Consider the following 26,330-nt stretch of genomic DNA (forward strand, 5'->3'; position numbering starts at 1 on the left):
CATTGCCGCCCTGCAAGGCAGATAAACGAGCGAGAACCTCCCTCTGAAAAGCGATAGCTGCCTCTCTACCGCCACCCATGAGACCTGACAAACGCTGGGACAGACCGGCGACACCTCTCTCGCCCTCCAAGGCTGCCAAGCTCTCAAGAATCGCCTGGCGAGTGCCGGCATCGTCCCATTCCTCCACCGGCGGCCCCACAGGACCGGGTTGCTTTGCGGGTTTCTTGGCAGGCTGTTTTCCCTTTGAAGAGCCCTGCCCCTTTTTTGGCCCCATGGTTACCCCCTAAACAGCGTGGCCCAAGAAGTAGTTCCAGCGCCAAAATAGCCCGCCTATGCGCCTATCTCCTGTCTTAATGAGCACCACCCAATGGTGCCAAAAATGCAAACAGTGACCTTTTTTTTTGTATTTATTTATTTTTAGGGGGGGGGTCTGCCGAGCAGTCTGCAGTAACCCAGTAACCACAACAGCCAAATACCCCCGGCCAGTTATCCACCGCCCCTGGCCCTCAGCCTGGATGGGAGGGAAGGCAAGACACACCCCTCCAACTCCAGACGCCCCTAAACAAAGGCGGCAATTAAAGGGGAAAAAAAGGGAGGGGGGAGATCGCAATGAAAAAGAAAAAGGCATGAAGTATCCGCCGGTGCCAACACTGCCTTATAAAAATCGCCTCTCCCGGACTCTGCACACCCCTCCCACTCCAGACGCCCCTAAACAAAGGCGGCAATTAAAGGAGGGGGGGGAGATCCCAAACAAAAAGAAAAAAGGCGAGACGTATCCGCTGCTGCCGGAACTGCCCTAATAAAAAGCGCCTCTCTGTGCAGTGGAAAGGGTCGGGAATGAACAGCCGCCGCCCGGACCGCCCTAAGGGAGCATGCGCACCGGCTCCGCGCTCTTGAAATGGGCGGGGAAAAGCTGGAGCCCAACGGCGGCACCGCACCAGCAAAGCTCAGCCGGGAGGCTCTCCTCACACCCGCTGGCACTCGCAGAAAGCCCCTAGGGAACCCGGCCACCTCACAAGGCTCGGCAAAACGCGGGCCGAAGCCCCGCTGCCGAGGCCACTTAAAAAACCCCCGCAAGGGCCAATCCCTGACCCACTAAGCCTGACCGATAATGGGTAGTGGAAAACGATCCCCGAAAGTCCTGAGGACACCCGGCCGCCTCACAAGGCACGGCAAAAAGTGGGCCAAAGAGCCGTGGCGAGACAGCGTCAAAGCCCCACTGAGGCCTTTCCCAACCCACTGAGGCCCGACCGGTAATGGGGAGTGGAGAAAACTTGAGGGCCCGGGCCGAAGCGCCACTGCCAAGGCCACTTAATAAAAACCCCCGCGAGGGCCAATCCCCAACCCACTAAGCCTGATAATGGGTAGTGGGAAACGATTCCCGAAAGTCCCGAGGGCACCCAACCGCCTCACAAGGACGGCAAAAAGCGGGCCGCGGATCCTGTAAGCGCTGCACACTGGGGCACTCTAACTCTCCGCCCCAAAGAAGCGCGTGCAGTCCTCCCAAGCCTCAAACAATTTAGGGAAGGGGGGTGGGGAGGGGGTGGGTGAGCAAGCCGAAGTCACCGCAAACGCGGCAGCGCAAACAAGGACCTTCACCGGCCCGTCGCTGAAGGCTCCTTCCCCCCAACTAAGCCCCCACCACAGAGGAATGAGGCCGAAGCACGGCCGAATACTCCCTGTGGAGACCGCTCCTCCCGGCGCCAAGCCGCAAACGCCTTGCCCTTTCGGCTGTCCGTCAGCAGCCAAGACGCCGCTCGCCTGCACAGACGCCGCCGACGCCGCTCCCGCCGGTAATACAAGGGCCCAGCACAGCCACGCCTGATCGTGGCAACGCTGGAATCCTATACCGACAACCCTGGGATCCGAACTGCGCCACAGGGGGCCGGGCCAGCCTATTTAAGGCAGCCCGCCCCCAGGCAGCCGAGGGTAAACCAATGTCTCCCATCCTGCAGGGGAGGCAATGGGCGGCCCCCAGCCTAAGGCGTCCAGTGGGCCGCTCGGCTGGGTGGTGCCGAATAGTGTGTGTCTCTCAGAATCCTTCAGCCTACAACAAGGCACAGTTCACAAATACAGCCAGGGCAGCATTTTTTTTTCATCTTTACCAAGTCCAGCAACTGTTCCCCTACCTATCCCATGCCAATCCAGCTACAGTTATCTATGCAAAAGTCACCTCTAGACTAGATTATTGTAACTCATTCTAGGCAGGGCTGCCCTTGAACTTGCTCTGGAAACCTCAGCTGGTCCAGAATGTGGCTGCTAGGGTCTCATGGGAACCCCTCTAAAAGTGCACATATGACTTGTGATCTATCAGCTGCACTAGCTCCAGATTGATTACCGAATCAGATTCAAGGTTTTGGTGTTTACCTTCAAGCCCTAAATGGTCTGGGACCATCCTATCTGCCGGACTGCCTCTCCCTGTATGCCCCTCAAAGAGCATCATGTTCAACTGGTACTGATATGCTGGTAGTCTCTGGACCCAAAATGGTCTGACTGTCCTCAGCCATGAAGTAATTCTTCACCCAAAGGGTGATTAACACAAGGAATTCACTACCACAGGAGGTGGAGGCGGCTACAAGTTTAGCAAGCTTCAAGAGGGGATTGGATGAACATATGGAGCAGAGGTCCATCAGTGGCTATTAGCCACAGCATATTGTTGGAGCTCTCTGTCTGGGGCAAGTGATGCTCTGTATTCTTGGTGCTTGAGAGGGGCAACAGAGGGAGGGCTTCTAGTGTCCTGGCCCCACTGATGGATCTCCTGATGGCACCTGGTTGGTTTGGTTTTTTGCCACTGTCTGACACGTAGTGTTGGACTAGATGGGCCATTGGCCTGATCCAACATGGCTTCTCTTATGTTCTCAACCAGGGCCAGGGCCTTTTTGGTCCTGGCCCCAGCCTCTTCCCAGTGAGATCCGGGCCCTGAGGGATTTAGTTCATTTTAACAGTAAAACTGAGACATTCCACTGAGCATATGGTTGAAGACAGTGATGGTTAGAAAGAACAGTGGCCTCCTGGGGTTTTTTTCTCCTCCTTCATCCTCTCTTGTTTAAGATCCCTCCTATGTGTAGAATAGGGACTGTATGCCATCCACCCAGCTGCACCATGGGATTAATATACGGTGCCATCTAGTAGACTAATTGCTGAATAGTGTTGAATTTTAACTGCATTTTATATTTTTTATTATGTATTGTTATATATTATATGTTGTTAAGTCACCCAGAGTACTGCTTGAAGGAAACAGAGTGGAATAGAAATCAAATAAAACTACACTAAGTGTAACCCTCTGTGTCCTGAGGGCCAGATTTAAATTCTAGAGTAAGGTTCACAAAATCAAAATGTCAATCCAATTTATTTAAATATAACAGAACATAATTGTGAAAAACACTGCCAAAGCTATTAATACTGATTCATTAACCAGCGTCCCCAGACCAGAGTCCTACTCACAATCCTCATAACAATACAAATATTCTTCTTGGAGCCACAGAGAGACACAATTCACTCATGAATAAACTCATAACCTTCAGAAGGGTGGACTCTATGGCATTGTACCATGCTGAGGTCCATCCCCTCCCAAACTCCACCCTCTCCAAAGTCTCCACAGACCTGGCAACCCTAGGGGAAACGGATGTCATTATAATCCTAAAAAGAATTATAGAGTCTGACTTAGAAAAGTTAACTCTGCTAAAGGTTGCACTGTGTGTACTATGCAGAGCCTGCCATTGCTTTCATTCCTTTTGCTTGATAGAAGACAAGCAGAACTTGGTGAATTAGATGGTAAAGATAAAGAATATTTAATTCACTCTGTACAAAAAAAATCAATTTCATATAATGCTGAAGTACAAAGGGACAGCTCATTAGTATTATTTCTTTTTTGTTATGTTCACATGTTTTGCATTTGTAAAAGAAAAGCAATTTTTAGTTTAGCTCTAACGATGATGCAACTTTGGATTTGATTAGACTCCATTAATGAGATCAAATGATGCTTTTGGTCTCAAGAAGCTAATGTAAACCAAATCTATTTATCACCTTGGCAGTGGTTCCTGCAAGGAAGTTAATGACCATTACTGTGCTACTACAAAGCCAATCAGAAATCATGCTTTTGATGCAGAAAAGCTGAAGCCAGCAATCAATCATCATCATCCTCATCATAATAATGCTGTTAAGTGGGCATCTAGAAAGGAAAGGAAAGCAACTTGGCCATTAATCCAAATGCTTCTTGAAAATTACTTCCTTTGTGTGCAGAGCACCTCAGTATCACAGTTATTGCTGAAGCTATGAGAGTTGTTTGCACCATGAAAGAGCTGAAAACACCAGGCAAGAGTGACATTCACATTTTATGTGCTTTATTGTGCGTGATGGATAGATAGATTAGATTGGTATAGATATGTAATTTGTTTCCCAAAAGAATAACAGCAGATTTCTTACCTCAGAGATCAGAGTTTGGTGCAGACCAGGGCTCATTTAATAGAATTTCCTCCCTGTCTCAACTGTGTAAGTGTTTCATAGCTTCCATTTTCAGTATAGAAACATACTCAAATCAAAGCCTCACTTATAACTCCTCATGGCTGTAAAGCTTACAAAAGCACTCAACAATAGCAAAGCAATTGGGGAAGTGGCATTGTTCAACACCAGACACCTGAGTTTTTTCTTATTTTTCCCCCTGCTTTATCAAACTGGTGGCTTTTATCCTGCAGTGACCTGGTTTGCAGGATGAGTGAAATTCTGCTGGATAGAGGATTGGCTGTTTGTTACAGTCCTGTACATTAGGTCCCATAAATAAGAAAATGCAAATAATGTTTTGCTAAAACTAATTGAAAGTGCCTAATTGCATAGTTTACATAGAGGGAACTCTGGCATGAATACAGTGATGCACATGCAGAAACATAAGCTCACTTTAATTCTGCTTGTGTAAGTGGTAGAGCATCTGCTTGGTAAGCAGAAAATCCCAGGTTCAATCCCTGACATCTCCAATTAAAAAGGGTCCAGGCAAATAGGTGTGAAAAACCTCAGCTTGAGACCCTGGAGAACCGCTGCCAGTCTGAGTAAACAATGCTGACTTTGATGGACCAAGGGTCTGATTCTGTATAAGGTAGCTTCACATGTTCATATGTTCATAACACCTAGTATTTTCTTGCTATATATTATGGTGTCCGTAGATTAGTTACACAAGACCATGTGCAAGCAAAATGATGGGGATGCCATACATGTGATGCAAGCAGCTACCGCAGCCTTTTTGACTTGCAGTTCCAATAGAACTCTATAGCAAGCAAAAATTTTGCACTGAATCCATCCTAATGACAATAAATTACTTTGCTCAAATAAAGCTGAGAAACATCTGCTCACAGTGTACTTTCTATGGGTTACACTCTTGTAGAGTGTATTGTGAGATAAGTATGTTGAGATGTGTTTCATAAACACTTGACTAATGTAAACTTAATGGCAGAAAGTGAAGAAGACCTAAAGAACCTCTTGTTGAGGGTGAAAGAGGAGATCACAAAAGTAGGCTTGAAACTCAACATCAAAAAAACTAAGATCATGGCATCCGGCCACATCACACCTTCGCAAATAGAAGGGGAAGACATGGAAGTAGTGATAGACTTCACATTTCTGGGATCCAAGATTACTGAAGATGATGACTGTAGCCATGAAATTAAAAGACGTTTGCTCCTTGGGAGGACAGCTATGGCGAACCTGGACAGTATAATAAAAAGTAGAGACATCACCCTGCCAACAAAAGTCTGTATGGTCAAAGCAATGGTATTCCCAGTAGTAATGTATGGCTATGAGAGCTGGACCATAAGGAAGACCGAGTGCAGAAGAATAGATGCTTTTGAGATGTGGTGCTGGAGAAGAATCTTGAGAGTCCCTTGGACTGCAAGAAGATCCAATCAGTCAGTCCTAGGGGAAATCAACCCAGACTGTTTCCTGGAAGGTCAGATGCTGAAGCTGAAGCTCAAATACTTTGGCCACCAAATGAGAATGGAGCACTCACTGGAGAAGATCCTGATGCTGGGAAAGACAGAAGGCAAAAGAAGAAGGGGACGGCAAAAGATGAGATGGCTGGACAGCATTACTGATGTAACAAATACGAATTTGAGCAGACTTTGGAGGATGGTGGAAGACAGGAGGGCCTGGGTGACTTTGTCCATGGGGTCGCAAAGAGTCGGACTTAACTGTGCGACTGAACAACAACAATGTAAACTTCTCAGAGAAATGTGAGGTAGTACAGCTTTGCTATAAAGCTGACTATTAAACATTTCAAACTTCTTCATTTTTTAGAAGAAACGTGGACCTAACATACCCAAACTTTTTTTGGTGGGAACTTTACATCCAGCTGTTTGTTTTATTTTGCTGCTGCAATGCTACTGCTATTTCTTCATTACCATCTGTTATTAAAATTGTATAGCAGAGCCAAGCCTCCACATCTCTTAGATTTCCAAGCAATCCACTGTCCCTTAGGAACCTCTACAAAACCATACAAGTCTTCATTACTATTCTCTCTCACAAAAGATCTATTAAAAATGTGATGCAGAGTATGTGAAATATCATACTGAATACCTCCTTTGCTATAGTGTACTGAATATAGTTCCAGAGTGCAGCCATTTCCCCTGTTGCTACTCAGAAAGTACAGTGCAACACATGACTGAGTTAAGGAAATGAACATGGATTCAATAATTAAAATGAAACCAGAGCCATTGTACCAGGGCATGAACAACTGCAAATACTCAATCAGTTAGAAGAATGATCAGAGGACTTAGCACAGACTAAGAGACTAAGGAAAACTGAGTTGTACTTAGCAAAAACCCCAAGTGTCTGTGCATCACATTTTAATAGATCTTTTGTGAGAGAGAATATATATATAGGGCTTTTTTGTAGGAAAAGCCGAGGAGGAACTCATTTGCATATTAGGCCACACACCATGACATCACTATTGTTTCACATAGGGTTTTTTGTAGAAAAAGCCCAACAGGAACTCATTTGTATATTAGGCCACATCTCCTGACACCAAGCCAGCCAGAACTGCGTTCCTGTGCATTCCTGCTCAAAAAAAAAAAAGCCCTCTGTGTGTGTGTGTGTATATATATATACACAGATATAGATACAATGTGAAAACAGAGTTCGCAGTAAATTCTCATACTGCAGTACAACTCTGTCTTAACTTCTGCTCCCTCAATTGAATAGATATCTGATATCAGTGAAATGGACTCAGGTAATTTTATACTGTGTCCCTGTGCTATGTTTCACAAAATGTTTGCCTTTTTAATGCTTTGAAAGACATTTTTAAAAGAAATTCTGTCCATTGAGAGTGCTAAACTGCTCCAGGGATGCTTCATTGTAAGACTTCAGGCACTAGCCAAGGTTCAAGAATCTATAATCTAAAATGCTATCAATAGATCAAGATCACTCCTTTCCAGATTAGTTGTAGAAATCATATAACTCTATTAAAAATACCACAAGTCAGGAAAGGCACAAATAGGTATTTTAAAAAGCCTGCATGGTTAACAAACAAAGTAATGGAAGCTGTAAAAGGTAAGAAGGATTCCTTTAAGCAGTGGAAAGCTAGTCCAAGTAAGGTTAATAAAAGGGAACACAGGCTGTGGCAAATCAAATACAAGTCTGTGATCAGGCAGGCAAAAAGGGACTATGAGGAGCATATTGCAAAAAACATAAAGACTAACAATAAAAATTTCTTCAAATACATTAGAAGCAGAAAACCAGCCAGGGAGGTGGTGGGGCCCTTGGATGACCAAGGGGTAAAAGGATTACTGAAGGAGGACAGGGAAGTGGCTGAGAAGTTGAGTGCATTTTTTGCCTCTGTCTTCACTGTTGAAGATGAGAAGTGTTTGCCCACCTCAGAATCGCTGATTTTGGAATGGGTGTTGAAAGACCTGAGTCAGATTGAGGTGACGAGAGAGGAGGTCCTACAACTGATAGAAATATTAAAAACTGATATGTCACCAGGCCTGGATGGCATACATTCAAGGAGTTCTCAAAGGTGAAATTGTGGATCTCCTGACAAAAAATATGTAATCTTTCATTGAAATCTGCCTCCGTTCCTGAGGACTGGAAGGTAGCAAATGTCACCCCCATCTTTACAAAGGGTTCCAGACGAGATCCAGGAAATGACAGCCCAGTCAGTCTGACTTCAATACTAGGAAAGTTGATGGAAACTGTTATCAAAGAGGGAATTAGTAGGCACATTGAACAAATGTTATTGAGGAAGACTCATCGTGGATTCTGTAAGGAAAGATCTTGTCTCACTAACCTCTTAGAGTTCTTTGAGGGGGTGAACAAACATGTGGACAAAAAGGACCCAATAGATGTTGCTTACCTTGACGTCCAGAAAGCTTTTGATAAAGTTCCTCGTGGAAGGCTCCTAAGTAAATTCAAGAGTCATGGAGTAAAAGGACAAGTCCTCTTGTGGATCAAAAGCTGGCTAATTAATAGGAAACAGAGAGTGAGTATAAATGGGCAATTTTCACAGGGGAGGGTGGTAAGCAGTGGGGTACCACAGGGCTCAGTACTGGGTCCAATGCTTTTTAACTCGTTCATTAATGATTTGGAATTGGGAATAAGCAGTGAAGTGGCTAAGTTTGCGGATAACACTAAATTGTTCAGGGTGGTGAGAACCAGAGAATATTGTGAGGCACTCCAAAGGTATCTGTTGAGGCTGGGCAAGTGGGCATCATTGTGGCAAATGAAGTTCAACGTCACCAAGTAATGCACATTGGGACCAAAAATCCTAACTATAAATACAAATTGATGGGGTGTGAACTGGTGGAGACTGACCAAGAGAGAGCTCTTGGGGTCGTGGTAGATAACGCAATGAAAATGTCAAGACAGTGTGCGACTGCAATAAAAAAGACCAATGCCATGCTGGGAATTATTAGGAAGGGAATTGAAAACAAATCAGCCAGTATCATAATGCCCCTGTATATATCCATGGTGCGGCTTCATTTGGAATACTATGTACAATTCTGGTCACCACACCTAAAAAGATATTAAAACACTGGAAAAAGTCCAGAAAACGGCAACTAGAAAGATTAATGGAACACTTTCCCTATGAAGAAAGGTTAAAATGCTTGGGGCTCTTTAGCTTGGAGAAATGTCAACTGAGGAGTGGCATAATAGATGTTTACAAGATTATGCATGGGATAGAAAAGATAGAGAAAGAATACTTTTCTCCCTTTCTCACAATACGTGAGCTCGTGGACATTCAATGAAATTGCTGAGCAGTCAGGTTAGAACAGATAAAAGGAAGTACTTCTTCACCCAAAGAGTGATTAACACATGGAATGCACTGCCACAGGAGGTGATGACAACTCCCAGCGCAGACAGCATCAAAAGGGGATTGGATAAACATATGGAGCAGAGGTCCATCTGTGGCTATTAGCCACAGCACATTGATGGAACTCTCTTTCTAGGGCAGTGATGCTTTGTATTTTTGGTGCTTAGGAGGGGTGAGGGCTTCTAGTGTCCTGGCCCCGCTGGTGGACCTCCTGATGGCGCCTGGTTTTCTGGCCACTGTGTGACACAGAGTGTTGGACTGGATGGGCCATTGGCCTGATCCAACATGGCTTCTCTTATCTTCTTAAGTTCTTAACTCCATTCTTGGTCCATCTACATTGGCTCCCAATTTGTTTCCAGGCACAGTTTAGAGTATTGATCTTTAAAGCCCTACGTGGCTCAGGACCAGCATACCTGAAGGACCGCATACTCCATTATGAAGCTATACAATTGACACAATCATCTTTAGAGGTCCTGCTTTGGGTGCCTCAATCTTCTAAGATAAGACAGGTGGCAAACTGGGCCTTCTTGGTTGTGGTACTCAAACTCTGAAACTCTTCCTCAGAGAGACTTGTCTTTTCCCCTTTTTCCACCAGTGGGTGAAGACTTTTGTTTCATCCATCATGCCTTCAGTGATCTTTCCTTCTTGTCCTGTTTATAATTGTTGTGGGGGGTTGTTTGTGCATGTTATTGCATTATATGTATATTTTAACTTGTTTTTGTTTGAATCGTGGTTTTTGTTTGGTTTTAAGATGTTTTTATTATGTATGTTTTTAATCTATTAGCTGTCTTCATAGCCCTGATGACACCAAAAAGGTGGGTTATAAATTTTGTAAATAAATAAACCACATCCCTTATTCACTTGTTGGTAGAATTGGAGATAGATGGAGCCAGGCCTCAGATTCAGCAGGAGCTCACAGGAGCACAGCTCCTGAACCTTTCTGACAGTTCCCCCTCTTCCTCCCCACCTACTTTGTCCATTGAATAGTAGGTGCAGCTGCATAACAATCCCTGGATTAGGAGGGCAGGCAGGCAGCCAACCAGCCAGCAGGAGCTTTGCCCACCCCTCAGAAGCCCTCATTAACCCCTGGAGAAGTGCACGCCACCCTTTCTCCACTTCTTATGCGAATTACCGGCCGGTGTCCAATTTACCGTTTTTAGGTAAAATTATTGAGAGGGCCGTGGCGCAGCAGCTACAGGGGTTTCTGGATGACGCTTCTGTCCTAGACCCATGTCAGTCTGGTTTCCGGCCGGGCCATGGGACGGAGACGGTGCTGGTCGCCTTAGTGGATGACCTCCAACGGCAACTGGATCGGGGCGGCGTTGCGGTACTGATGTTGTTAGACCTGTCGGCTGCATTTGATACAGTCGACCATCGGTTACTGACGCGCCGCCTTGCCGACATTGGGGTTGAGGGGTCGGCCTTGCAGTGGCTTTCCTCCTTTCTCCTAGGTCGGGGACAGAGGGTGGCTATCGGGAGCGAGCGGTCCCGGAGGCGCACACTGGATTGTGGGGTGCCTCAGGGAGCAGTTCTCTCCCCGATGTTGTTTAACATCTATATGCGCCCCCTTGCCCAGATTGCCCGGCGGTTTGGGCTGGGTTGCCATCAATATGCAGATGACACCCAGCTCTATCTACTAATGGATGGCTGGCCCGACTCCGCCCCAGGGAACCTCGACCGGGCATTACAGGCTGTTGCGACATGGCTCAGGCTGAGTGGGCTGAAGTTGAATCCAGCGAAGACAGAGGTCCTATGCGTGGGTCGCGGCGCTCTGGGAAGGGAAATAGCTCTCCCGACCTTTGATGGTGCGCCATTGAAAGCAGCGCACCAGGTAAAGAGTCTGGGTGTTTTACTGGAGCCTTCACTATCGATGGAGGCCCAGATAGCAGCCACTGCCAAGTCAGCATTCTTCCATCTGAAGCGGGCAAGGCAGCTGGCCCCTTTCCTTGAGCGCTGGGACCTCGCAACAGTGATCCACGCAACGGTCACCTCAAGACTAGACTACTGTAATGCCCTCTACTTGGGGCTACCTCTGTGCCGGACCCGGAGATTGCAGCTAGTGCAGAACGCGGCGGCCAGGCTGTTGTTGGGACTCCCAAAATGGGAACATATACAGCCGGGGCTACGTGAACTGCACTGGCTGCCGATTATATACCGGGTCCAGTACAAAGTGTTGGTCGTTACCTTTAAAGCCTTATATGGCCGAGGACCTGTCTACCTGAGGGACCGTCTTTCCCCATACGAACCCCAGAGAGCACTGAGGTCAACCGGGAAAAACCTAATGACTGCCCCTGGGCCGAAGGAAATTAAATATCAGAGTACCAGAGCACGGGCCTTTTCGATCGCGGCCCCTACCCTGTGGAACCGACTCCCAGAGGAGGTGCGGGCCCTGCGGAACCTTGAACAGTTCCGCAGGGCCTGCAAGACCACCCTTTTTAAATTAGCATACTCGGACTGCTAGGAAAAACGGTAACCAAGGGTCCGCCAATGCGGTCTAAAGATCTATACCGCATCACAACTGTATTACTGGATTGGTTTTAAGTTAATATTTTAATGTTTTATTGTTCTATATTGTAATTTTAAGGTTTTACTTGTTATTGTATGATTGTAGAATGTTGTTAGCCGCCCTGAGCCTGCCGTGGTGGGGGAGGGCGGGATATAAATGAAATAAATAAATAAATAAACAAATAAAATTTTGGGCAGCTGGTGTCTTGCTGGCGTTTTGACTGGGGGAGCAGCCCAGGAGAGCCCCAGGCTAGCAAGACCTGCTTGGGCTGGCTGGATCTCTAGCCAGCCCAAGCAGGCCTCACTCACCCTGAGCTCTTCTTTCTTGCATCAGGTTGCTTTTGGCTGCTGGTGGTGGGGGCATATGCTAATGAGTTATGCTAATGAGCTCTGCCACCTGTTTTTCTACCTACCCCTGGATGGATCCATCTTTTACCACCACACTATGACATTAATTCCTTTTAATGAGAAGCAGGAGAGATAGATTGAGAACTGATATGAATCATGTGGTTGATAGAGGTCAGTTTTCCCAAAATCTATAGGCATATTCATAGCTTTCTGTGCTACTAGTTCAGTTGTGTTAAGAAAAGATGTTCTCCACAAAGAAAACTTTCTTTTTCTTACCATGCCTTCTGTGTTCAAAGCCACAGGCAAGTCAGTCAGTGTCATTTAGCACTTAACTCTGCTTGGATCGTCTGTGCTAGAGAAGAAATTGTGACATTCCTGGGGAAAGGGAGCATTTGGGGTGGGGGGGCAGAATCTCTTTTTGTATTGTCCTGCATGGCTTTTTAAAAGAAATGAACAGTCTGGAGATTTATTTATGCCATACACTAGGGATTGTAAGAGCAAATCTTATAGCACAGCAAAACATAAGATTTGCATGTAAAAAGGGGTGTGTGTGTGCAGATCCTGGCAATGCCAAAGCCTCAAGAAACAAATTTCCATATGGCAACAAAGACATGAAGCAATTTATTAAATTTTAATACTTCATTTTCAATCATTTCTAATTTCAATGGCTTAAAAACTTAGCATAAACGATTGTTGTGAAAGAATTCTGATGAATGACCTAATAATATGGTTGTCATATGTTCACTGGGGTGGGAGATTGCCTGTTAGTGGGCAATGGGAAAAGCAGCAGCCAAAGAGAGAAGGGGTTTTTTAAATGTCATTGGCCAGTTTTTTTTCCTGGAAGTGATGTCACTCCTAAGAAGCCAGTGTTTTTACCATAAGGTTTGTGGCAGTTCCTAGATAGAGATGATGTCATACGCAAGTTTTCCTGAAGGTGATGTCATGCGTCTCTGACAGCTGGTTGCCATGCCAGGCCTAAGAATCCTACTTAGTAAGCATAGACCAGATATGGATAAGATGCAGATGTTCCCTAAGGTAGTTATCTTTTTATATATACCCCATCAATATTTTTTTTAATTAATGAACAAACAATAACAACATAAACAATAGTAAATACCATCCAGTAATAATAAGCTTGTGGGTTATATGTAAGACTTAAGTATCAAGATGGTGGGAGAAGAACAAGTATTCTTAATTCAATTTTCAATTTTCCTGTGAGCAATAATTAGTATATTACAAAGTAAACACTAAAGAAAGTATATGATATTTCAGTTCCAAATTGAGCCATCTTGAGAGAAGACCAATGGACCTCAACTCAGAATGGTGGATGATAGTCAATTCCTATTTGCAATGGAAACCAAATCATTTTTAAGGCAACACTCACTAAATGATCATAGGAGTCTTTACCTTTGGGATTTATTTCATGGCATGTTTACATGACTGATTCTTAATAATAAATTATAATTATGTGATAAGAACATCCTTCCTGTGGTGACAGATACTATGGAAGTAGTACAAGAACAACTTACTTTTTGTGTACTTCACAACTTTAATCCTGTGGGAGCTTTTGAGTCTCCAAAGTAGTCACCTTTTCCCCCATCACATGCTGGGAGATTTAATGTCTAGGACATCTCATTTAACTATACTTTCCTGCTCCTCACTTGAGAAGCAGGGATGGACACAATCCAGGAAAATGTGGTTGAGTTCACGGCTCATGACTGCCTGGTTCATGAGTCATGTATCATCACAAACTTTTAGGCACTAAATAAACTGGTTCCATTTATGAAATTTATGACACGGTAGAACAGCCCCACAGCATGCTAGAGACTTTCAGGGGCTCTCCAACCAACTCTCCTCTACCTGTCCTACAGGTTTGGCATTGGATTTACGAGGTTCTGAATTTCAGGCCCCCCAAATAAGGTGCTCCAGGAAATTGCTTTCTGGGGAAATGACAAGTGCAGTTTCAGGAGGTTCAGGAGTGTATAGAACATACTCTATGCAAGCTAAAGATATCAATCTCACCAGGGATCTCCCCCTGCTGCTCCTCTATATGCCCTCCAAGTTATGTGCTGATTGGCTTTAGGGGGTCCAAATTATGCCCCTCCAAGAAGATGCCCCTAGGAAAGTGCTCTTTGGGAAAATGTCAGGCGCAGATTCAAAAGTGCATAGGACGGAAGCTGCTGCAAGCTACACACACCAAACACACATGGAACCTCACCCTGCCACCTGCTCCTCTACAATTTCTCCAAGTTGGGGGCAGATTATTATTTATTTATTTATTTATTTTCCCCACTTGTGTCCCGCCCTCCCCAAACAGTCACGATTCGATGACAGATTCACATTATAACAATAACACATTATTAAAACATTAAAATATTAAAACAGTTTAAATACAGTTCAGATGGCATTCTGTTTTGAATTAATTTGCAATGATATTGTGGGGATATTACATTTCTGGGGTCCCAGTTATGGATGCCCAAATATGTCTCCCCGGTTGCTCTCTCTGAAAAAGACAGTTGCAGTTACAGGAGTCTGTGGAATGGCTCAGGAACAAGCCAGTGACACCAAACTCACAAGAAAATGTCACCTGGGCAGACTCTGCCCATCACAACTCTGGAATCAAGGAAAGTATCTCCTCATATGTTACATGGATTGCCTGGGTCTGGTTGTCAACACACAGGGCAACTCACATGCTTCGGGGTTCTTTATACTTATGTACACAAGGGTCAGATTATAAGGGATACAAGTGGAAGAAAGAGACCTCTAACTGAATAAATGGAGCTTTATTGTATATAAATGTATCGGTTCACACTACACATTTATTTATTTACCTTAAATTTATAGCCCACCCTCTCTGCAAGAGGACTCAGGGTGGCTAATGGACTTCAACTTTGTTCAATCAACATAAAAAACATTACAATACTAAAATCACTAAAATTATTAAAATACAAACATTGTGGTGCTACTCAAGAATATAACAGGTGGGTTCAAAACATTCTTCAGCAGGTAATTCAAGTTCATATTCTTTAAAATTATAGTTATATCTGTTGGTGGTCCTTAAGATGTTACACAGTTTCTAACAGTTGGCAATGGCATTACTCAGTCACTGTTAGAAGTGGCAGCTCTCTCCCAGCTCAGATATTATTGACCAGCTGAAATAATTATGTTTTACAGGCCCTGTGGAATTGGGAAAGATCCCACTGGGCCCTTATAGCCTCTGGGAGGGTGTTCCACAGCACCAGCACTGCCACCGAGAAGGCCCCGGCCCTTGCAGAGCTCAGTCTGGCCTCTCTTAGTCTGAGAATGGAGAGAAGATTTTGAACTCTGGGAAAATGCTCTCTGGGGAACAGGTGGGGAAAGGCAGTCTCATAGATAAGCAGGCTCATGGCCATATAGGGCTGATCCATAATATTTGGAGGTGGACCAACTAATGGTAAGAGGACTGCTCTTAAATATTTCAGTTCATGCTCAACACGTCAAGTTGTATGTAATCACATGTGGATATGGAAAATCTATATTGGAAATATAGATTTCCAACAGTGACAATCACCACATATGCGTCTTTGTGGGGATGAGGTGCTCACATGGACTCTCTCTGTGAGGGGGCCCTTGGCCTTCTCAATTGACTCACTGTCATATAAATTACCTGGAACTGCTGGCAGTTCATTTTGCCCTTCGGTCTTTCCGCCCCATGGTGGCGGGGAAGGTTGTTGCCCTGTTAACAGACAATACTACTTCCCTGTGTTATATCAACAGGCAGGGCGGGACACTTTCTCAACTGCTCTGTGCACTAGCATTGGAACTGTGGTCGGAGTGCCTGGAGCACGAAATCTATGTGAAGACTGCGCACCTCCCAGGGGTGCTCAATCTGCAGGCGGACTCGTTGAGCAGGGGTGCAGCATCCCCGCACGAGTGGGAGATACAGTGGCGCTTCCTTCAACCTGTGTTTCAGCTCTGGGGGTACCCTCAGGTGGATGTGTTTGGCACAGCCAGGAACCGGAAGTGTCCTCTGTTTTGTTCCAGAGGGGGCACGGATCCAGAGTCGTTGGGAGATGGTCTGTTGTTCTCGTGGGAAGGTCGGTTCCTATCTGTTTCCACCTCTGCCACTGCTGACAAGAGTTGTCAACAAAATTGCAAGGGAGAGGCCATGCTGCATCCTAGTGACACCATGATGGTCTCTGCAAAACTGGTTCCCAATCTTGCTTCAACTAGCAAGGGGGGTTTTCTACCAGTTTCTGGCAGAACCGGACCTTCTGTCGGTTCAGGATGGTCATGTATTCCATCACAACGCGCCTCACCTGAAGCTGACAGAGTGGTTCATCGACCCCGTGAGTTCTCCAGCAGAGTCCAACACATCTTCCTAAACAGCAGGAAGTGCTTCCTATGACAGGAAGTGATGGAAGTTTCTTCAGTTTTTAGTGGATCCTGCAGTCTCACCCGAACGGGGTGACTATCAGTGATTTTTGAATTTTTATTATCTCTGGTGGATGCTGGCCTTGCCTTTTCGTCGGATAAAGTTTATTTGGAAGCAATATCTGCGTTCCATGAGGCAGTTGAGGGGCATTCAGTTTTTGCACACCCTCATTCTAAGAGGTTTTTGAAGGGTCTGCTCAGGTTGCATCCTCCATCGAGGTCACCCCCACAGCTGTGGGACTTGACTTTAGTTTTGGACAGGTTGACTCGGCGTCCCTTCGAGCCAATGACCACATGTTCTTTACAGCTTCTATCTTGGAAGACTGCTTTTTTGGTAGCAATCATATCGGCACGCCGTGCAGGGGAGCGCACGGCTATGCGTTGTGACTACCCTTATCTGGTTTTTCAGGAGCCTGGAGTGTCGTTAGCTTCTGATATTTCTTTTCTTCCCAAGTTGGTTTCCCAGTTTCACCTTAAGTTAGAAGTTTGGTTGCCCACGTTTTATCCTACACCTTCCTCGGCCGAGGAACATTGGTGGCATGCTTTGGACGTTAAGCATGCCTTGTTTTATTTGAGTCGCTCCAAGAGTTTTCGTAAGGACCAGCATCTTTTTGTTTCTTATGCTGCTCCTAAGTTGGGTTCCAGAATTTAATCTCAGCAGCTTTCAAAGTGGCTCACTGAGACTATTAAACTGTGCTACTTGTTCGCAAAGAAGCCGATGCCTGGGCCCATTCCTGGACACTCTACAAGAGCGATGGTGACGTCGGTGGCGTTCCTGAAAGGCGTTTCCCTGATGGACATGTGCAAGGCTGCCACCTGGTCCTCTCCACATGCTTTCATGAAGCACTACGCTCTGGATGTGCATTCTCAGCGGAGGACTCGTCTGGGAGCTGCGGTGCTGCAAGCTGTTTCTTCTGGTAGACCGTCTTCCCGCCTCCAGGTATGTCTTGCTTGCTAATCTCCCATGAGTCTGAAGCACAGAGACCACGAAGAAGATAGACAGGTTGCTTACCTGTAACTGTAGATTTTCGAATGGTCATCTGTGCATTCACACTACCCGCCCGCCTTCCCCACTGCTGACGGTCTCCCTCCAGTAGGGGCTTCCAGTGGTCAGGAAGGAACTGGCAGGATCCTCGCACTGGCTCCAGGTGAGCATGTGTACTGGGACACCTGCGCATGCCCGCTGGTGCCGAGTGCGAAAAAATCCTGGGCTTTTTAGGTACCGATTCAGGGATCGGTGCAGGCGCTCTATCCCATGAGTGTGAATGCACAGATGACCACTCAAAGATCTACAGTTACAGGTAAGCGACCTGTCTTTACATTTGGTTTTAAAAGTAACAATTTGTGACAGATATGTAATGTATTATGATTTGTGCTGTTTTAGTACAGTGGAATATGCCTCTCTGAGGAAGGGTTTTTCCCAGAAACAGAAGTAAAGGCGCATTCCTGTCAGAGGCTTGCTGTATACCACTTCAACTTCACATTTGAAAAGTTCTTGTATAAATATTGGAAGCCTGAAATTTGGCAAGATTGAAGAAGCATCTTGAAAACATAGAAACTTTTCCTGTGGAATTACATCTGGAGCACCAGCACTTTAATTCAGCCCGTTGAAACGGGTGAATCGTCGTGAGTTTTTAAGAAGTTGGAAACTTAAAAGGACTTGAATAAATGAGTCCTGAATAAATTAATGAATTTATTAAAAGGACTTGAATAAATGAAATAAGGAACTTTGACAGTATTGTCAATTGTTACTTGATTGTAATTAGGATGAATTTTTGATATTATGATTTTTTGTGTTTTATATCTTTAAGTAAGTGCAATTTAGTTAATAAGTTTTTGTCTTTAAAATATTTTGCAATAAGATTATTAAGTCGTGTATTGAGTTTTTTCATTAAATATTTCATAGTTTTTGCTTGGTTTCAGACAATCCCCAGGTGGGGGCAGGGGATCCCCCAGTTTGGAGGCCCTCCCCCTGCTTCAGAGTCATCAGAAAGTGGGGGGGAGGGAAGTGTCTGCTGGGCTCTCCATTATTCCCTATGACCAATTCCCATAGGATATAATGGAGAATTGATCTGGGGCTCTGGGGGAGCTGTTTTTTGAGGTAGAGGTACCAAATTTTCAGCATAGCATCTGGTGTCTCTCCTCAAAATAGCCTTCAAGTTTAAAAAGATTGAACCAGGGGATCCAATTCTATGAGCCCTAAAAGAAAGTGCCCCATCCTTCATTATTTCCAATTGAGGAAAGGCATTTAAAATATGTGCGGTCCCTTTAAATGTGATGGCCAGAACTCCCTTGTCATAACCTTGCTCCTGGCTCCACCCCCAAAGTCCCCAAATGTTTCTTGAACTGGACCTGGTAACCCTAGTAAACAACCATTTTCAAATTCAGTGTTTGCAAAGAGATCAAGCGATATATGGGCACAGTACGGCAGAAAAATAATATTGTGCAGGTCTTTTTGTAGCATTTTGTTCCTTTCTTGGAATATGAAAAGTTGGGGAAGTCCTTTGGGGACTGGATTGTGAAAATGGCATGCTTGATGCTTCATATTAAAGCTGACTTAATGTTCCTGCATATTGTATGGACAAATATTGCATCTAGAGAAAGAAATTATATGAAAGAGAAATTGCGATATGTAAAGGACTCTATACTTCTTTGAATGGCACTGTTCAGTTAAGCATACTATAAGAATAGGAAAAAAACAGTTGGTGCTAGAATGGTTTTAGCAGCAGTACATGTGGAGCTGAGTAGACACGTTAGACTTCAAAAACTGTGGCATAGGATCAGAGGTTCCCCTTTCAGCACAGAAATCACAGCTAAAATTAGTGTCATTTTCTAGTATCTAGATATAATCATCAAAATCCACTCAAGGCAAATATAGGTTTTGGGTTCTAATAAATGAGGTCACCGTGTATGGCTTGTAGTCTTCAGTATGCTCTCTGCTGCTGTAAATTTGTAACATCAGAACTAACATTAGTTCATCTGCTGGAACTTGGAGCTGAGATTAATTCAAAGCTTTTGATGTTGATGTGTAATGTGGAACAAATCGTGCAGGCAGCAGCAACTACAGCTAGCTAAGCATATGCAATTGGTACATTTTTCTCCATCTGTTTTATATATGAGAAAACTTGCTGTAATAACATTCACCTCTTACCCCAATAACTTTCAATCCCTCTACTTTCTGTGAAGCGTTAGTACAGAACTGGGGATGACACTTTAAGTGCTAAAACTACATGTCTATGTACATATTTAGGCAGCTCTCAAAGATTTTAACTGGACCAATTTCCAGGTTTTGAGTTTCAGCCTTGCAGTTTGATCCTGCATGCATTTTGTCCACATTATAGCCAGGGCTGGCGCATCCATTGAACCACAGTAGGTGGCTGCCAGGACAGCCAAGCTGGGGAGAAGGCGCCGGTTTGAGCCCTCCTTCCCACATGTGTTTCTAAGCAGACTAAAATAGTCTGCTTAGAAGCAATAGTGAGGCTCCCAGTGTCAGCGTATGCACTGCCGCTGCCCACCATCACTCTTCCTCTCACGTCACAGATGCAAGAGGCAGAGAAACGGTGGGCAGCAGCAGCACACACGCTGACAGTGGGAACCTCTCTGCAGCTGTCCTTGCCATCACCGGTGCCGATGAAGGGGCGGCGGCAGTGCCTTGCCTAGGGCGCAAGCCTCGGGCTGGTGTCCTAGCACCGCTGCTGACTATAGCATTTAGGATTATGGACAGACCTCTTCCATTAGCATAATACAGCAACACCTGCATTGCAACTGCAGTAGCATGCAGAGCTGGGGAATAACAATAACAAAAGGCCTCAAAACAAAACAGTACAAACTTGGCAACTGCTTGGGCACATGGTACCAGGAAGCAGAGATGTACTCAGAATTTGTTCATCTTTGGATTTGGCTCAGTTGATTGAATCAGATGTTCTGACTCTTTAATGTTGTTTGAAGTCATTCAGATAGCATTCCTTTGGTCTGAGTGGGACTCAGATTTTTGCTTGTAACTTCTTAGGATGATTTCACATGTGAGATTTGGCCTGACCTAGCCCTGCCTTACATTCAGATAAAAGTGCATGATCACATGAGCACATCTGACCTCTGAGCCACACCCATTCTCACCCTGTCTCCAGATGCCTCCCATCCGCATTAAAAAGCTACCTGGATCATCCTGGTAGTATCTCCCTGAATTGCATTTAGGTCGCTTTATCAGCTGCTGTCTGAATGCCCCAGCATGACTCATAAGCAGAAGAGCTGTGTGATCACGCCAAGCCATTTCTGGCATGATCGTTGTTGTTTTTTTCCTAAGCCCTCTCTGAGGAGTGCTTGTGCACTTCTCTGCTTGAGTGCACATGCCAGGGGATTTTTTTTTTAAAAAAACAACCCTTTCTGCTGCAGGTCCATGGTTGAGATGCACTAGCAGTATGAATGGGCAACCATGGACCATTACTGGGATCCTGCCACTTCAGCAGCGGCTGTCTGACAGCCTGGAAATGGATCAAACTGAACTGGGGGGTTTTCGCAATGGAATAAAATTGCATCAATTTCATAATGTGAAACCAGCCTTAGTCTTTAAACTGGTTTAGGTTCAAATTGTACTATCACTTTTCCACCAACTTTCAGGCAGGTAGTAGAAAACCTCTATGTTATATAAAGAATTCAAATTCTCACTTTCAGTGAGATGAGGGGAAAATATTTTTCAAATAATCAGATGTTCAATGCAAAAGTGGATGGAGGGGAAGCAGGATTTTTCTCCCCTCACATGGATACCGCTTTTGCTTTGAAAAATCCCTCTTTGCATATAAATTTCCAAATTGTGTTTATTAAGTTTCCCCATAGCTTCTTTTTTTACATAGAAGAAGATATTGGATTTATATCCCACCCTCCATTCCAAATCTCAGAGTCTCAGAGTGGCTCACAATCTCCTTTATCTCCCTCCCCCACAATACACACCCGGTGAGGTGAGTGGGGCTGAGAGGGCTCTCACAGCAGCTGCCCTTTCAAGGACAACCTCTGCCAGAGCTATTTAGGAAGAGAAAATTCATGTCTTGAACTGGTAGATCCTGAACTAATTTGTATCTGTCACCATCAGTATCACTCTTTCTTCATCAGTATTTGCTTACTCATCTCTAAGAGGGCAGCCCCTTAAACCTCTTTTATTCCCATCCACAGGGCAGGTGTGTTGCCTATCATGGGTGGGAGGTATGGTTGCCTGCTTCAGTTTGGGAAAAACCTGGAGATTTTGGGATGGAGGCTGAAGACAGGGTTTGGAGAAGGAAGGGACCTCAGCAGGGTATAATGCCATGGAGCCCATCTTCCAAAGCAGCCATTTTCTCCAGGTGAACTGATCTCTGTTGCCTGGAGATCAGATGTAATAATGGGATATCCAGTCACCACCTGGAGATTGGCAACCCTAGCACTGAGAAGACAGAACAAAGCTTGGGCTCTATTCTTCTTCAGAAAAGCTTTGTCTCTGCCTGTTTAGCATGTGATCAGTTTCAGGTAATAAAATAGCTTTGACAAATAAAATAGCTTCTCAGATCCTGGGAGCTAAACAGGGACCTGGTTAGTGTTTAGAAAGGAGACTATCAAGGAAGTCCAGGATCTCTGTACAGAGGCAGGCTATGGCAAACCACTTCTGCTTGCCTGTTGCCTTGAAAACCCTACTTGAGTCACCTTAAGCTGGCTGCACCTTGGCAGCACCTTCCACTAACAACAGTTAGCAATCCATGAACTCTGTCATCCACTGCAGGGATAATCAAGAACAGGGTTGGACACAAACTGGCTGATGAACTAAGGTTCAGCAAGTTCTTTGGAACTTGAGAATGGAAACTTACAAGCAGAAAAGGAAATGTTGATCTAGGCTGAATCTATTCCTGTGACTTTGAATAAGAATTCTAAGCAAATGCTGAAAAAGTGATAACGAAACCTCCTGTACTAGAAGGCATGTCCGTTTGTTGTTACTGCAGTCTCTTATCTTCATTTGGCTTTAAAGAAGTGGCATTTACATTTTTGGTACCTCCGGGACCAACTGAACACAAGAAACAAGTTACTGTGGGAGCAAGAAAGACCGTGTCCTTGAAGCTCTAGTTCTGTGAAAGGAACTGTAATTGTGTCACTTCTTCTGTATTATTCAGGAGGGGCATGTATATTTGAAATGTGATATTATGTACCTGTTAAATATTTTGGTGTCACAGTAAATAGTTTACGCATACTTAAGATTTTAAAAGGTTTGTGTGTCCTTAAAACTGACATGGAGGCTTACTTGAAATTCTGATATTTCACTGGTTCATTATCTTGTTGCTTATTTCACACTGAAACTGTAACGTTTGTAGCTTCATCATGAATATTGGCTAGTTCATGAAGCAATGTTCACAAACTAAATAACCACCAAAAACTTTCATGAATTTTGATGCAGTTTGTGGTGATTAAAGAAGAGCTCACTGCTACTCAGCTGTTTGGTTTAAATGGCTCCAAGCCTGGGACTAGCTGCCCAAGAAAGCCCATTGAACAGCTGAGCCACGGGAGCAGTTTACTACAACAAGCAGCCCCTGAAAGCCTTTTTAAACCACTGATCCACATGGAACTCCACAAGGATCAGTAATCTAAAGGGGCTTTCTTGAGCAGCTCCTTTAAACAGCTGAGCTCCAGGGACCAGGCTGCCCTTATGGCACAGCCATTTTGGCACAAACCTTACAAAGCTGATTCAGTTTGTATGGTAACCAACTGGGTTCATGGTTCACTTCATGATTCACCCATGAACCCATGAACCATTCACCCATGAACCATGAACCAAATTGCATTTCTGTGTTTCCCTAATCAAGAAGCAAAAAGATATTAAACATACTACATCAAGACCTAGACTGAGGGCAACCTATGATATTGTTGAAAGATCTGTGATGTTCTTTTATTTTCTTTTTTGACTAAATGAAACTGCAGGGTTGGGGGGGGGGTTCCCTTCCACCCATTGTCATGTCACTTTACCCATCTAAATTCTGCCCCACTCACCTGCAGCTTCTTCCATACTACAGTTTCCTGCATCTTGCCTATGTTTGTTCTCACTTGAAGACCAAATATCAGCTTGTGTATGGTAATTTAGATACTAAAGATGTGGATGGAAGAAATAAAAGTTCCCACACATATGCTGTGGTTTCAGTAAATTAGGGAAAAAACAGTGGAAAAGACACTGGGAAATCCATAGCTCTTCTGTGTAGTTTGGTTCTGAATTCAAGATCCACTGGGTCTGTTTTCAGTGACAGAATGTAGCCTTTGCTTGAAACAATAATAGAGGGGCTATTTTTCCTTTAACCAATGAGTACATTGATATCCACAGATTTAGGCTGGGAGGGAGATGTGCTTCCCCACCTGTAGGCATAATGTTCCTGCAAGCCTGATCTCCATCACCTCTTGTTATGAAAATTAATGTGTTAGGCACATTCGCACACCAATGACAGCTTTAGTCTATTGTGAATTCAGTTCTTTATTACTTCAGACTACTAATTTACTATATTTTCACTGTCCACTTTAATTCATTGACACCATCTGTCAAATCCCATTCAGTCTTCTGTTTTGTGAAATATAACTGCAGACACTTAAATTGGTTGACAGGCTATATTGCTGATTAGGTCGACTGGGTGCATCTCTAGGAGCAAATATGACTGCTTTGTTTAAATCCTGTTTTACAAGATTTTAATGACATTGTACTCTTCATAGGGAAAGGTTATTATGGTGATCACACTGAGGTTTAGTTATATAATTGCCTTTTCTATGACATGATTTCCATTTGGTTTAAATTCTGAGCTCCACAATCAAACTTTGTAGCATGGTTTCTATAAATGCTGATTTGCATTGTAGCAGAGTCTGCGTAGATGGCTAAGCTGAACAAATAAAGGCGGGGGGGGGTTGAACAGGAATGCACAGGAATGCAGTTCCGGCTGGCTTGGTGTTGTGGCCTAATATACAAATGAGTTCCTGCTGTTTTTTTCCTACAAAAAAGCCCTGTGTGAAACAATGGTGATATCAGGGGGTGTGGCCTAATATGCAAATAAGTTCCTGCTGGGTTTTTTCTACTAAAAAAGCCCTGAATAAAGGAAATACTTTTGTTGCCATATTCATTAAAGTAGACTTACAGATGCACATGTGTTACCAAACATGGCCAGTGTCAGAAAAAACCCTCAGATAATATAGTCTTAAATTGCCTAATCCTTGCTCTTGGCTAGTGTTTAGCAATGACCTTGACCTGTTTCTGAGTTGCTGTCAAGAAAAGGCAGCAACAACTGAAGAAATACTTTTCATTATAGCTGACTATGCTGATCACAGGCATTTGTTTTCCAAAGCCCTGAAAAACATCTCCAGACTACTCCTCTGTACTCAGTTAGCTTGAATAATGTAAGGTGGGTTTAACAGAGTGATTATAAAATAAGGAATGAACAATTCCCTAAATACTCAGTTCACTATGAATAATGCTGTAAAGTAAATTGATTGCTCAGCAGTAGCGTACTCATCTAATGTATGTAGGCAATTGATATCTCTGTTTTATATAAGCTGTCTTTGCGCTCGTGTGTGTGTGTGTGTGTGTGTGTGTGTGTATTTGCTTGGTCAGTGTGATAGCTGGTTAGATGTATTGCTCAAAAGGCAGGCTCAGTCTTTGCTTTTTAAAATTTTGAACTTTATGACTAACAGTGTACAACTTTGTTCTTTGTTTGTCTTTTTTCTTTTCACAGTGCCACCTTGGGCCTTAATAGCCATAGCCATAGTTGCAGTCCTATTAATCCTTACCTGCTGTTTTTGTCTCTGTAAGAAATGCTTGTTCAAAAAGAAAAACAAGAAGAAGGGAAAGGAGAAGGGTGGAAAGAATGCAATTAACATGAAAGATGTAAAAGATTTAGGAAAGAACCTGAAAGATCAGGTAAAGTATACTTCTTGTTCTTGAATAATGTTTTGTTTTGTTTTTTAATAAGCTTATCCATGGCCTGAAAACACAGAATTCGATACTGATAATGTTATTCCAGTGCTTGGACTGGAGTAGGATACTTTGCAGATTCTTTTCAGATAAATGTAAAACAGTCCCCCTTCTTATTCAATAGATGAAAACCATGACACAAAATCACACCAGAATTTCAAAATGTCCCCAAGACATTGTTTCATGCTTTCACCTGTCTGGATGAGGCTGGCTAGAAATTGGTTGAACTTTGAGTTTCAGGTGTTGGAAGAAGACAGATCTAGTTCTAGGCAAGGCTAGAATGAAATAGTTTTGGTTCAGTTTTAACTTAGGCTCGATCACAGCAGATCTGTTGTGCATGGGAGAAACAGGCAGTTCAGAGGTAGGCACTTGAAGTTATTGCTTCCTTTTCTTCCAGCAGATGTAACGTTAGAAAGCCATTTTGAAGTATCCACTTCCACAGTGCTTGCCTGTCCATCCTAGCTCTGCAAACAGCTCTGCCCTGGGTTTGGCTAGAAAATGGAAATAGGTTAGTCTACCCAGGGCTGGCCCTAGACTGTCTGGCACCCTAAGCAAGGCTAACTTCTGGCTCCCCACCCCCCACTGATAATGTCACTGAGTCACACAGGGCACCAAATTCAGCACCTCCAGAAAGCCGGCAATCACCTAGTTTGCCTAGTGGCAGGGCTGGCCCGGAGCCTGCCTAATATGAGATTTAATCATCCTATTTACTCCCCTCCCCACTGAAAATTAGTTAAGGCTAAATTTGAATATAGGCTCTGCAGGATGCAGAGCAGAACCTACTTTAATCTATAGGTCACCTTCCAAACATCTGAATTA

The 26,330-nt window shown here is 44.2% G+C and overlaps 1 protein-coding gene across 2 annotated transcripts in view; it reads left to right on the forward strand.

Annotated features, from left to right (window-relative positions):
• The window catches only part of SYT1 (synaptotagmin 1), a 668,825-nt gene that overhangs the window by 426,811 nt on the left and 215,684 nt on the right, over positions 1-26,330 (forward strand). For both annotated transcript variants that reach the window (XM_060245124.1, XM_060245125.1), the window contains one exon: positions 25,273-25,457. In XM_060245124.1, the coding sequence (XP_060101107.1) occupies positions 25,273-25,457 (185 nt within the window). The remainder of the gene's footprint in view (positions 1-25,272; positions 25,458-26,330) is intronic.

The sequence above is a fragment of the Heteronotia binoei genome, chromosome 8, assembly GCF_032191835.1.
Source record: "Heteronotia binoei isolate CCM8104 ecotype False Entrance Well chromosome 8, APGP_CSIRO_Hbin_v1, whole genome shotgun sequence".
In the NCBI taxonomy this organism is placed as follows: Eukaryota; Metazoa; Chordata; class Lepidosauria; order Squamata; family Gekkonidae; genus Heteronotia; species Heteronotia binoei.